Source organism: Rhopilema esculentum, chromosome 18 (genome assembly GCF_057945365.1).
Source record: "Rhopilema esculentum isolate cy_ngs chromosome 18, ASM5794536v1, whole genome shotgun sequence".
Classification (NCBI taxonomy): domain Eukaryota; kingdom Metazoa; phylum Cnidaria; class Scyphozoa; order Rhizostomeae; family Rhizostomatidae; genus Rhopilema; species Rhopilema esculentum.
This window is the reverse complement of record NC_142832.1, coordinates 6,325,471-6,339,243: the sequence shown is the minus strand read 5'-3', so window position 1 is coordinate 6,339,243 and position 13,773 is coordinate 6,325,471. Positions and strand designations below refer to the sequence as shown.

The window sequence follows — 13,773 nt, the reverse complement described above, 5'->3', positions numbered from 1 at the left end:
AAAACCTGCGCGCGACCAAAACGATCTTTGGACGTGATTTGCAAAAAACCTACCACGCGCCCGGATGTTCACCCTCTTTTTTGCATAATGATGTTGTTAACGATTATGAAGAGTCAATTTGGGCACAACAACTTTCTACGGGATCGACCCCAGCGTATGGATTATGATATTTGTGCGAAAAAGAAGATGCTCGATTTCTTAAGCCTGAAATACACGACCAGTTTTAATCAGTTTTTTTAACTGAAAGCTCACTGTTTTGATATTGAGCTTGATCGTGAAAGAACTGCAATTCTTTTTGCTGCAGCTTTGGTCGTCAAGAAAAGGCGAAAATACCGAAAAAAGAAATTAGAGATCGTTTCCAAACTATTCGCATTTCGATGTTACATTTCATAATGATTTTTCGTACTTCCACGCATACACAAATTCATCTGTGTTTGTAACTTATCCTCATTTTCAAATCAATGCTGCTCTTAAAAATATGCCTCTTGTTCTAGGGTATTAGAGTAGCGCCAGTGGCGGATTTAGGGGGGGGAGGCAACTAGGGACAGTTGCCCTCTATCACAGAGTTGAGGCAAGTCTGGCGCCCCTTTTTGGAAATTGTGCGCCCCTTTTAAAAAATTGGAATCAGGTGAAAAGGTTTCTGAGACCTATATAGGTTGATTTACTTCAAGTATTACGTCAAAGTTAAGTTGTTTATTCCGAAAATGGTTTATCTTTTGCTAGAAAGTCACGCTTTGGAAGACAACAAAGGCTATCCATAAAAATGTGTTCCTGCCTTCATTCAAACAGTATTCAATCTTCACTTCATAATCAAGCCAAATAGAGGTTTGGAGCAAAATTGTGATAGAATATTTGTCCGTTGTGCCTAGGAACCTTGGTTCTCGTCGATTTTATCTTCTGTCAGTAGTTAGGGTCATTGGTGGCACTAGAAATTCTCCAACAGAGGGGCTTGACCTTCCGATAGGGGGGCTCGGCAATCGGAGTGAAAACATAGAATCCCGGTTGAAAAGGGCGCACAAACATTGAGACATTATGACAGGACATGAATTCAAGAAACAAGAAAGCGCAGCTCTTTAGAGCGGGATTATTATTTTTTTTGTGGGAGACTCGCTTTTTAAACAAAATGTCCCTTAAAGAAAAAAGACATATTAAGAAAGGTCTTTGTAGATCTTTTTCCATGATTTTGCAATATTCTCAACGCTCTAAACTTTTCTGGGTAAGAAAAAAGACGTCATTTAATCCGGGGCATTGTGGCTGGGCGGGATACCACGTAAGTGCTCTGTCGCGTTTGTGTTCAGGACCAGGGACGTAAAGTGACACCCCCCCCCACACCCCTCCAGTATTTACGTGCCTGTTCAGGACGTAAATTCTCTCAATCAATTTAACATCTTGTTATTCACATCGATGTGCAATCTGATCCAATGGCCACCCTTTCTGTTCTTTCCCCAACGTCTGTCACTAGAGTTTTAGCATGACTACTCCTCTCCCAAATTTTTTCAATAATCTATGTTTTTTGAAAAACATCGAATGGTCTTTTCTGAGCGGAATAGTAATTTGTTAAATTTTAGTCTGGGAGATGCACTTTTAGCCATTCTAAAAGGCTTAATTTCCAAAAAATTTTACTTAGGAAGGTTAAGTTTATCTTTTTTGGTAGAAATACGTTTAAAGTAGCAAAATGAGCTTTAATTAGTCCTGTGACATCTAATTACTCCCATTTCTTTATATGGATATCTTATTAAAATAGGGCAAAGCCAAATCTTTCTTTGACATCGGAAATTCATTTAAGCATGCAAATGACTATCAAAACTTTAAGAAGGGAATGTCGTGGTACTCAAACTATAAAACAGGGACTTTTTATCATTTTTGTCAACCTACATTGATAGTATTAATTGGTCACAAAGAGTACATTTTGTAATTTATATTTAGTTAATTTAAAATGTTCACAGAGTGGTATTTCATAGCTTTCCTACATTGAAAATATTTTTGCACACCGCTTTGCTATGTCGATAATTACTAGAAACTTGCTGTGTAATAAGCATGCCAATGCCCCCAGCACAAGAGCGTGAGTATAAGTTTACATTTATAAGACATAACATGGCAATAACTCGTCGGGGGGTAGATCAGTTCTATTTATAAATTGTAGAAACATTGGGATTAGGTCGGGATGGATAAACTTGTGTCCAGCGTTTTGATCTTTGGGTGGGGCTAACACAAACCCTTTCATTGGGAGTAGTCAAAAGTAAAGAGTAAATGTCTATACGTCAACCCCTTTTAAAAACCATTTGCTATTTTCTTTGACTTGTCAATTTTGGAAACAAATCTGGCAGCATTTTTGAAATTGCCCAATGGGAAGGATCCTTTATGCTTTTGCACGGTCATCTCGAAAATAATGTAGTAGAAGGGCCTGCAAAGGGGAAGGTCCATTATTTTACTGGGTATAAGATTAGCTTTTAACAACAACAAATACTGGAAATTCTGCTTTCCGGATAACAACCTCTATTTCTACATCTACACACGAATTATCTCTAAGACGATCTTGATTTTGTTTTCCTCTCATTAATACTTCAGAGAACTATTTCCACATCCGAGAGCTACCTTCTTTCTGTTACATGTATGTGGCAATCGTATTAATGCAACAGCTACTTTTTTATTGAAAATTACGATCAATTGTCATTGTTTTTTAACAGTCTAAATCTTTATAAATTCGCCTTTAACTCACCTCTTTGAGGATTCATTTAGTATTCCGTTATCAATGCATTTCAACAAAGTCAACCCTTCGGATTATGTTATTTATTCGATGATAGCTTAAACAGATGGGGTGCCTGGGTGCAGCCCCGTAGACAGCTAAACTGGATTTTGGGGCATGGATAGAAATATAGCTTTTTCTATACCTGCCTTACGAAGCTTATAGGATATTTAAACTATTGGTTTTCGCAAATTATTGGGGGGCATTGCCCCCTGCCCCCCTCAGTGTCTACGGGCCTGCCTGGGTGTGGCATACCCCTTGATACATTAACGAATTATTTTTATATACAATGATTTGGCTACAAAAGCTTTCAAAGCAGCAACATGTTGCAGCTTCTCGTTGCAGCTTCTCGACCTATGAGCATTAGCAAACTGACATATATGTGTCTGTTTAACACGGTCCTTGTCTCACTTTCTGAACGTATAGATTTCTTCTACAAGACAGTACACGCAAGAAACAGTCATTTCTGTATGTTTGTCCATTACTGCCGCATACTAAATTCCGGACCAGACTACAGAATTGTGGACATAAACACTGAGGCTGGTTATCGAATCTATTAATGACACATCTGGCATGCGGCGAGCAATCTTTGAGCTTGCAACGATCGGCCGCTGATGCAATTTTTAAACCAAGGCCTTCTTTGTCTGAAAAGAAAGAAGAATAAAAATACTATTGACGCAAAGTATAAGCATCATAAGAGGCTTGTTCAAGGCTTTGTTGTGTAGCCTAAAAGCAGCTCCATTCGTTTTTGTCGTTACTGGAATCTGCAATACACTGGTCATATACACTGAAGAACAGTACTTGAAAATAATTTTTACTCACAGCAATCGACTTTGGAAATAGGGATGATTTCTCTCTGCAATCTGCATGACCTAACTTTCAAAAAACACATCGATCTGTAGGTTCTTTTTTCATCAGTTAATACATCTCTGCCGCAAACTTTCTTCAATTCCCTGAAATTGCAGCTTCGAGGACAATGGCACTCCTTGGTACCCGATTTGTTTTCTCTACATTCAGAGTAGAATCGACAGTTACGTTCACCACAAGACGTATACGACCCTAAAGAAAAAGAAGACAATGAATTGTGAATTGTGATAAAATGCACAAAGAACGCCTAAACCGAGAGGGAGGCATTTCTTGTGGATTCTCCCCTCTTTATGCTCAGGGATGTGTTACTATTAAAAGTACAAGAGGGGTCCTCGTGCAAAATTTCGCAAAACAACGGCAAGAAGTAGAAAAGGGTTGATATGAACTTTGAAATTTCTGTGATATGAAAAGAGCAGTGCTGTACACCTTAGGGATAAGGGTGGTTGGTCGCCCCCTGCCTTTAAATTTTGGAAGACAATGGTCTTTTGTTCTAAAACAATGGGAAAATATGACCTCATCTACCAAAACAATAGGCTTGCCACCAATTTTTGACCAAGTGTTCAACCCTGGAAAAGAGCAAGGGGGTTTGGCAAAAGAATTGTTGCAAAAACAATAATATAGGTTATTTGGCAGCAAGATAAAGGGCTCAATTCCTGTGCCCCTAGCTCTCCTCCTACTAAATTTAACAAAATTTAAAGTGATGCTGACACTATTAATGATGAAAATCATCCTTGCCCATTGGTAGCACAAGTATTTTCATACTCGAAAAATTTTCAAAATCAGGAAAAAGTCACTGTATGAAAAGGCCTGAATGAAATAAGAGCAACCAATTTCGTTTGATCAAAAATTATGCAAGTATAAAGAAATAACTAAGGGGTTTGAAAGATAAGGAAAAGGGCATGGAAATAGATTAGCACATTTACATTCTAGCCGGCGTGCAGTCTTTAAAAATTTCCCATGTAAAATAGTACTTTTCCTACAGTTGAGTCTGCACGTAGGCCATTACATTCTGGTTTCCAGATGAGCTCATTTCAGTAAACACTTGACCAGTTTTAGTAAAATATTGCCAAGAAATTACTTCAGTCAAAAATGAAGTTCATTCCCAGAACTTAATGCAGGTTTTTACATCGTAGCAGCTCCAATCCTTTAAAGATTAATGTTTGAAGGTTCAAGGATGTTTGGAACATTTAGTATTTTGTCTTCACTGTGCCAAAAGTGCATTGTTTAACTTTTAAGAATAAACCTACGTATACCGTTAGAATTGACGATAGCCCTTGTTGTAACATAAGGCCTCTTGGTGGTCTCAGAATGCCGTGTAAAAGGTTTGCTTGGATCAATGCATCTTCGTTTGCAACCAATTAAACAACAAGCTCTTCTGTTGCTACAGTCTCCATTTTTGATACACTCATGGCTTTGTTGTTCAGGGCAATTCTTTGCCAAAGGCAGCCCAAACTTTGGACATGATTGCCGTGACCCTGAAACGCAATAAAATGTAACACAGAATTCTATACAACACCAATCAATATGTCATTGCAAGTTCATAGGATGACAATCACATCATTATACAGGGCGATGATATTTTCCTGCAAGTTGTTACTGAAATATATTAATGGTATCTCATCATTATATAAGGTTAATCAGTCTATGAAAGTCTAAAAACCTTAAGCAATTTAACCCCCCCTCACCTCAACCCCTCAACCACTACCACTCCTCTGTACGATCAACCAACCAGTGTATACTTATTGCGACTCTTTCTACCTAACGCCTAAGCCTGAAGATAGCTCTAGGACACTGAGATATCATGCTGGTCCTTTCTCTAAGTGTAAACCCACTTCTTGATTCCTACTCCCTGAATTACAAAGAGCAGGCAAGTCATTTCACTCTAAGCGAATGTCTGTTCATGACAGAGACTCAAGCCTTAGACCCTATGAATAGAGAGGTCGGTAGCAAATGACCGTAACTAAACTCATTGGCTTAAACAGAAAATGCTGAGACCTTAATCAAAGTGTATATAAAGTTTGAAGCCCTTACCTTTGCATTTTCTCTCGCATACAGATTTATTTGCAAAATTATTATTGTTCCCATTGCAGCCACCATATTGGAACGACTTACAACTGTCCTCTTTCACATCATAGTAGAAGTGCAAGAAGTTAAAGGTGCAATTTCCCACGACTTTTGGCATCAAACAAATGTCTTCATAGCTATCTAGAATGTGAGAAGACAAGAAATACTATAGAGTCAAAATTTAGAGGGAAAACTGTATAAACTTTGGGAATGCAGTGCAGGGCAAGTACTTGATGGGACGTTTTCCTGAAAGATAGCTTACGATGCGCTTCAAGCAGAGACGTCTGAAGCATTGGAGGTGCAAAGGAATGCTTTGTCCCGGTAAAGAGGACACTTTTCCACAAGAGAAAAAAGGCATGTTTCAAAAACTTTGGGGTTAGAGTATTTGCCCCTGGTGCCTCCATGTTCAAACGTCCTTAGCAAAGTCAAAACAAAAAGTTCCGTGCAGCAGTTAAACATGGCTATAGATATGTATTTTGCTAACTGTTTTTCAAAAAGTTTTGTCTGTAATCCACCAGTAAGGTTCTACAGCATTTACAATGCAAAAATGACAACAACGCTGCCACAAACTAAGTGCTCGCACAGCAGTTAAGTAGGATTCAAAAATGCGAAATCTGAGCTCTGAAAAACTCGTTACTTGACAATTCAACATTATCTAAATTTTAGGTTCAAAATGAAATGAATCTAAGATAAAAAACTTACCTCTTATTCCTCCTTGTTTTGAGTATCAAGGTTTATAATTTTATACATATTATTTATCTACATAGGCATTCGTTTTGGCAGCTAAATAGTGATATCTCTAAAAAATACATTTTTAGAAGTTTGGTATTTGAACCTGATAGCCTAGACGAACACAATACCTTACCATTATGGATGGAAGATCAGTTAAATGTGTTACAAATTAAATGAAATATGGCCAATGGAAAGACCTGTAGTTTGCTAGAGAACTGTCATTGTCTTGAATTGGTTCAAAAATGGTTTTAAGGTCAAATTGAAGTAACTTGATTGAGAAGAAGCCTATTGTTATCTAGCCATATCTCACCAAATTTCGGATAGATTCGGCTGCTTTTCATATAATGAATAGTTTTACAATTACTCTTCAGATTGTGCAAAACTAAAAAACTCTATGAGCATATTTCTATGACTTTATACCGTCACCAGTCTTTATGTTAATAACTGTACCTGGTTCAAGCACTGTCAGTTGGACCTCTCTTGAATATGATTTCCCAAGGTATACTATTTCACAAAGGTATAGGCCATTGTCAGTGACAACAGCATTCTGGATCTTCAGCACCAAGTCTTTATCGATGATTTCAGTGTGTGATGTAGGCCAAACAAATTTTTGCCCATTTACCAACTTTGACCAGCGCCTCAAAGAGTTTTCTTTTGGTACCTGGCATTTTAGTTCGACTGACTGCCCACTTTTTACAGTAATGACACTTCTTGTGAGGTTTAATGGGGTTGCTAAAAAAGGAAATAAAAGTTGCATCCAACCTTTACATGAAATCTATACGAATCTTCAAAATGAAACCCGCAACTTTAAAAACTTGTAATGAGATATATAAGAAACATTATTTAATTCTTATACATTTACATAAAATTCAATCTCAAAGTTAATCCCTTAAATTTTTTATTTTGGTCATCAAGTTTGGAAAGAAGCTAACTTGGGGTAAAATGAGACATAACTAGCACTGTAGAAAAATGTCTTCAAAACAGAAATCAAGTTTTTAGAACAATTTCATTTGAAAATAATAGAAATCAAAGCAAAAGGAAGCAACATTCAGAAACAAAAACAACCAGTTATAATTCGGTTTTTGTATTCAAGGATGCTAGATGCAATTTAATGTTTCAAGAGTGCATGAAAATGGCGGATCATTTTTTTGCCGGATCCAAGAAGTGGGAGTAGCAATAGGTCATTGAGATAGGATACAGTGCTGTCGGAATGAAATTCATACTGGGGGGGGGGGGCTGCCTATTGTTTTCCTTCTTGTTCTCGTTCTCGAAACATACTACAGTCTGACAATTGTTGGGGGGCTCCAGCCCCCCCCCCCCCCCAGCCCCCCGGTTCCGACGGGCCTGGGATATGCAATAGGTCCACATCAGTCATCTTGAGGCTGTCATTTTCTACCCTGCGTTACAAAATGAATGATGTATGCATGCATACTCTGATCGTTACCATCAAAACAACCGTCTGCAACCGAGTATCAAAGTTACTCCTTGTTTAATTGAATAAATGAAATCAAATGGAGACAAATAACTAAGAACAAGCCTTAGGCCGTTTCATTTTGCCCCTTGTCTCATTTTGCCCCTTGTCTCATTTTGCCCCTTGTCTCATTTTGCCCCTTGTCTCATTTTGCCCCTTGTCTCATTGTGCCCCTTGTCTCATTTTGCCCCTTGTCTCATTTTGCCCCATATTACCTTAACTGACTTACGTTGTGTGCATTCATCATAAGGCACCAGAATTCCTTTTGCAGGATTGCAGTCATTCAGGTGAGTGCAGCATCTGAAAAATACAAGATGCAAAGTGAATAATTGTAATTCTTCAAGTTATTACCAAAGCAATCAGTGGCGTGCGCAGGGGGTGAATGGGAGGTCTGGATTCCAAACATTTTAAAAACATGGCCGTCGAGAAATTCCAGCATCGCAAAAAACTGGCAAGGGTAGAGGAAGGTAGATCGATTACACGTTGACGTCCTTGAATGATATTTGATTGCAACTTCAACATAAATGTTTAGTTTTGATATATTGAAAAAGGCGTTTCCATTTTTCCTGACAGTATGTAGAGGGCTTAGACCCCTCCTTTTCAGTGAACTGCGTTCCACACTGCGTCCTATCCATTCTAAAAAACATTTCCCTGATTGACAACCAGGGGTAAGAATTTTGTAATTGCTATGATCATTTTTCATTCTCTTTGATAGTGATTTGATTGTGATCAGTGAATCTATGAATCGCCCCGCTATTTATTATACAAATATTTGTAAATTATTGTCCATGAAAGCCCCATTATCAGTGGTGATTAATAACTATCTTCAATATGACGTCATTATGACTATCAATTGCCCTGGGCTGAAATAAGGCTGTCTTACACGACACCAGGTACAATAGAAACCTGGATAAATGAGCATGTGATTTCGTAATAATAATAGAAAGAATAATAAGAATAGGGCCTAGTTTACTATCCAGTCTTAGGCAGTTACATGTTTTCTTCATTTTTAGAAGCAGTACCACAGGCAAAGGCACAACAAAATTAACATCAAAAGAAAAAAATCAATCATTTCTGCAATCATTAATGGTTTCTCAGCGTCACCTTTCAGCATACTTTCAAAGCCATACCCCATGGGCTCCGACAAAGGTTGAAAAGTGGGTAGGCCAAGGGAAATTTAACAACCATGACAAAAGATTTTGAAAAAAACTCTATTGTTTTGCAAAAAAGTGGGGGGGGGAAGGCCCTGTACCCGTTCAATATTTTCTTTTCGAGCTCATCACCTCCTGCATAAATAGCTTGGAAACCAGTCATATTTGTTACCTTTTCAGCAGTTATGCATTCCTAAATCTGTCCTCCCTTGTAATGTGCTCCCCTGGTGTTTTACTGTACTACAAGTAGAGCAAGGATGTCGTGCCATGGGACAGGAGGTTGCCTAATAGCTTCCCTGATTGCCCGATGAGTTCTAAACTATATCCTCGGAAATGTAACAGACTTTATCCAAGAAACGAACTTTTAATATGATAACGAAGCATACATAATCAAATTCCATAATCAAATTAGTCATAGCTTCGTCTGATTGTTGTGATATACTCTTACATTTTACCCTGTACACCAGCACTAAAAGCCAAAAGATTCAGCCTACCTCTGACAATTTGTCTTGAAACAGAATTTTGTATCAAATAGCCGACAACCAGACATTCGACTCGCACTCTCTTCGATGGGGCAACGGTCTAAAAAGAGTAGAATATGTTTTGAATAAACATGATACGAAGAGTATGAGAAAAAGATCTGTTTGCATTGCATCGTTATTGCTACCAGGCACCGCGCAGCCATTGAGCTAACTGGGGCTATAGCCCACCCACTTTTTTGCAATAATAGGCTAGAAAATGTTTTTGAAGGTTTACTCTAACGCAACATTGGATATTTTACTCCTATGTAGTAGCAGTTCTCATTGACTGGGAACCATTTTTTTTCTTTTTCTAGATGTTTCATCTTATTTAATGATATGATGTATTTTGCAACTTGGTTAGCTTGGTTTTTTATTACCCTCGAGCTAATTCTATGTACTTCTATAGTTATTGATCTTCTCTGAACCAGACTGTTTATAAAAATTCAATAGAGATAAGCAAATATTTTCTAAAAGGGGCGTTTTCCGGCGCTCAAGAGGGCGTGGCCTGAAAAATTTTGGTCACACCCATTTCAGCCCCTCTATTTTTAGAGTGGTGCGCGGTCCCTGATTGCTACGTTGGTATCACAAAATTCAAAGATATCGTCATTGCAATGTCTATGAAGGCTTAGAAAGTTATCAATAATTTTGAGCCGATGTTTAAGACTGACCAATATTCACTTTTTTCTATTTTCTGGAAAGAAGACTTTACAGACTTGGCCACTTATTGTTAACTGGAATCATTTGCGTTTTTCGAGGTTCTAGCATTCATTGATATGACGTAGATTTAACGTATAGTCCTTACCAGTCCTCCACGTTGGTTGGACAACTCTGACTGGCTTTGTACATTTTGATACTCCGCAGCGCTCGTCTTCGCAGCATTTGAGATCTCCGTCACAAACGTAATCAATGTCACACTCAGCTAGCTCTTGATCGCAAAGAGCGCTTCTGGACATCACCTTGTACACTGGGCAACTGCCAGGCTTTTCCAAAAAAAATGACCCTGATGCAGAACAAGAATTCACACGTCATTTTCCAAAATTATTGCTCAATGACCTCGACTGCAGTAGCCCTTTTACGAAAATCGATAATGCTTATTCATTTAGGCAGGCCTACAGAAAAATGACCCTGAAAGTATTTTTATACAAATGGAAGCTAAAAATGGTATATTGCGATACAGATTTATTTAACAGCGCTCTAAGATGCTTCCATTGGCGTTTGGAATGAATCTCAATCAAAAAGTCTTGCAAAACTCCAAATATCAACAGAAAGGTGTGGTTTGCAAAACATACATGCTACAATTCAGTAAATTGCTGTTTCATTCTTCTTTATTAACTAGACCATTTACTTTTTTGAGAAGCAAATTTTCATCTTGAATATCAATTTCAATAAAAAGCTATTAGCAATCAAGAATATGTGAGGTTTGAAAAGCTAAACACAAAGAACAGGTGAGCCAGAGCAGTGGCGGAAATTATGTGGATTTGGGAGCCCCCCCCCCTCCCCCTCCAATCAGCGATTTCTTCGGAAAATTCGGGCTTTCGTCGGATAAATGAAAACCGTTTAACGTGTCGAAATTACTCCAAGAAATCGTTCTGAAAAGGAAATTTAAGGTAATCTAAGGGGCGTGATTGCCAAACTTTCTGCTCGCTTCGCTCGCAGGTGATCTGCACTTTCCCATTTTACCCCAGTGGCCCCTATAATATCTTTGTGCCCTTTTTGCAAAATTTGAAAATTGCATATCTGATAAGATGTAAGCCAGTACTAAATGATCAATCAAACAATATCAAAACTGCTTGTGAATTGCATATTTAATTTCAATTCCGTAAAGATTAGCCGAAATTTCTATCGGATTCTTCCAAATAAAAGTTGTTTTCAAGGGTATTTCCCACTGACGAAAACAATATAATATGCATAAAATGAACGTACGACTTATCAGAAGTGTAATCGATCACCCTATTTTATCATCAATTGTCTTAGATGAGATGTCGATCTTAATATCAAAAATCAAAATCCATGTTCTTGTACAAATATGTTTGGAACAATCGACTTCTCTGTGATCCCCGTACTGCGTCAAAAGCAAGGTAAGACTCGTTTTCCTATTTCATGCTAAACTACTGTTAAGTATTCTTCAAGCGCTAGTTCAAGATACGTATTTAATTGCAGAGTTGTGCTCAAAAAGAAAAATCTTCCAGGTTCAACATCAAAAATTTCAATTCTGAGACTTCCATTCTGTTAACTCTAGTCTCAAACTCTCTACTCTAAGTTAAATCACACGTGCATATATACGTTTTACAATAAGTATAAAAATAGCGTAACCAACAGGAATTAAGAAAAACAATTCGTCAAACCAATCAGATTTTACCAAAACATAAAAAGTTAAATCTCTCTAACAATAGATTGACGCCAATACTCAATACCTGTGAAGCTTGAATCTTGAGTCAGTTTCCTAACGACTCTTGAAACGAGGTTATTACGTGCATTACGTGCATTAAAGTCATGTGTAAAGAAAATACCTTGAGTCACAAAGCTAAAGCCGATAAGCTCAAACTAAATGAATGAAATATTGTTAACTACATCCATACAAAAATAATAATTGCTGTGCGTGGAGTTTTCCCCGACAACTACTAATGTGATTGGAAAGAATCCCTGATCCAACCGTTACTACAATACAACCTGCAATCGCAATCCATGATAGGCGCACTAAAGAATACGGTACTTTTAATAGGGCTGTGATTAAACAAGACTGCGTTAGTGTCAGGTACCGCGCAGCCATTGGGCTAGCAGGGGCTATAGCCCCTCCACTTTTTTTGCGATAATACGTTAGAAAACTTTTTTGAAAGTTTACTCTAACTATGGTCTAACTAAACATTGAATAGTATACTCCTAAGAAGTAGCAGTTTTTCTTGAAAAGTAACCCTTTTTGTTCATTTCTAGGTGTTTTTCTTGATGTTTTATTATTCCAAATCTAATTTTATCTATTTTTATAACTATTGATATCTTTCCTGAACCAGATTGTTTATAACACCGCAGTAGAAATGAGCCAGTATTTTCTGAAAGAGGCGTTTCCGGCGTTCTAGAGGGCGTGGCCTAAAAAAATCGGCCACGCCCTTTTCAGCCCTCCCACGTTAAGACTGGTGCGCGGTCCCTGGTTAGTGTGATTTCGGCCCCTGGTATAGAAACCTAACGTCTTCAAAATTAGGCATCTCTGGGCACTATAGTACCACAATGTACCGTACGAAACCGTATCGTACTGAAAGAACGTTATTGTTGCAACTGGAAATAAGTTCTGCACACCTTAATGATACTTGTACACCTTATGTTGTAAATCTGTGCCTGCTGCAACATATCTTAAAACAACGGAAAAATTTTATTGGATAAATGACTGCATGTGTTGAACCAACAATTTGCGTATTAGATTGACCAGCATGCAATGCAGCACTTGAAAGATCTTGTGTCTTAAAAGCATTTGTAGTGTTTGCCTTCTAAGAAACAAGGGCCTAAGGCCAAGGAATAGACTTTATAAAAAGATAGAAAGGCTTCAAAACCACTGAAAAACAACTACCTAGAATGTAGACCAAATAAGCTTAGAAACAAACAAAGCAGCAGCTAGGACACATACCTGCACGTTGTTCTGTAACCACAAAAACTAGCAATACGAAAACTGTTAATACAGAATTCATATTCGCCTTCAGAGTGGATGGATTCTATTTGTGTTGAAGTCAAGTTCTTCGTGATCAGCAACCGGAAACTCAATAAATGTAAACGACTGGCGGATTTCTTTTCAATGGCAACCTACAGCGCGAAGAGTTAGCGCTAATCCTGTGGCTTTTGAACCGGTTGCTGACCTATGATTGAAACATTGGTTTGTTAAGAGGGAATCTAATTTCAAAATCAAAAGGGAAAGTTCTTTCGTTATATACTTTGGTAGCGGGCTTTCCGGCACAGCGAGGCGGCGATCGAAACCGCTTGTAAAGGGCCGCCGAGAGGGGGGCAAGCCAGAGTGCAAAGTATTTTTTGTGCGCGGGATATTTTTGTCTGCCGCTAACGCTGCGCGGGAACAAATCATATTGCAAAATAGCAGGTTGAAAGCTGCGGGATTTTATCTTTAACTAGCATTTGTAAGCCTCATCGTGAGGCGGTGCGCGGGATTCATACGAAAGCCTGTGCTGCAACTGCGCGGATAAATCTAAATTTGCAAAAACGCTTGGATGGGATATGAGGAAT

General features: G+C 38.2%; 1 protein-coding gene across 2 annotated transcripts; it reads right to left on the bottom strand.

Annotated features, from left to right (window-relative positions):
- Positions 1–1,560: 1,560 nt before the first annotated feature.
- Positions 1,561–13,409, bottom strand: LOC135696808 (uncharacterized). Of its 2 annotated transcripts, none has more exons than XM_065216325.2 (9): positions 13,169–13,409; positions 10,355–10,552; positions 9,526–9,613; positions 8,110–8,180; positions 6,860–7,141; positions 5,645–5,818; positions 4,861–5,088; positions 3,569–3,805; positions 1,561–3,390 (listed from the first exon to the last, which is right to left on the bottom strand). In XM_065216325.2, exons 1-9 carry the CDS (start codon positions 13,227–13,229, stop codon positions 3,137–3,139), a joined length of 1,593 nt encoding a protein of 530 aa, XP_065072397.2. In that variant the 5' UTR covers positions 13,230–13,409; the 3' UTR covers positions 1,561–3,136. The 2 variants fall into 2 exon arrangements, with proteins under 2 accessions (XP_065072397.2, XP_065072398.2); XM_065216326.2 differs by having other exon boundaries at positions 4,867–5,088; positions 13,169–13,407.
- Between the last annotated feature and the right edge of the window lie 364 nt (positions 13,410–13,773).

Bases quoted from the DNA above. Each gene is read 5' to 3' on its own strand.
- LOC135696808 (XM_065216325.2), bottom strand. From the start codon at position 13,229: ATGAATTCTGTATTAACAGTTTTCGTATTGCTAGTTTTTGTGGTTACA. The intron at 3,806-4,860 runs GTAGGTTTATTC...CTTTTTCTTTAG, and splicing joins CGTCAATTCTAACGGTATAC to GGTCGTATACGTCTTGTGGT. The intron at 3,391-3,568 runs GTGAGTAAAAAT...CTTTCTTTTCAG, and splicing joins TATTTCCAAAGTCGATTGCT to ACAAAGAAGGCCTTGGTTTA.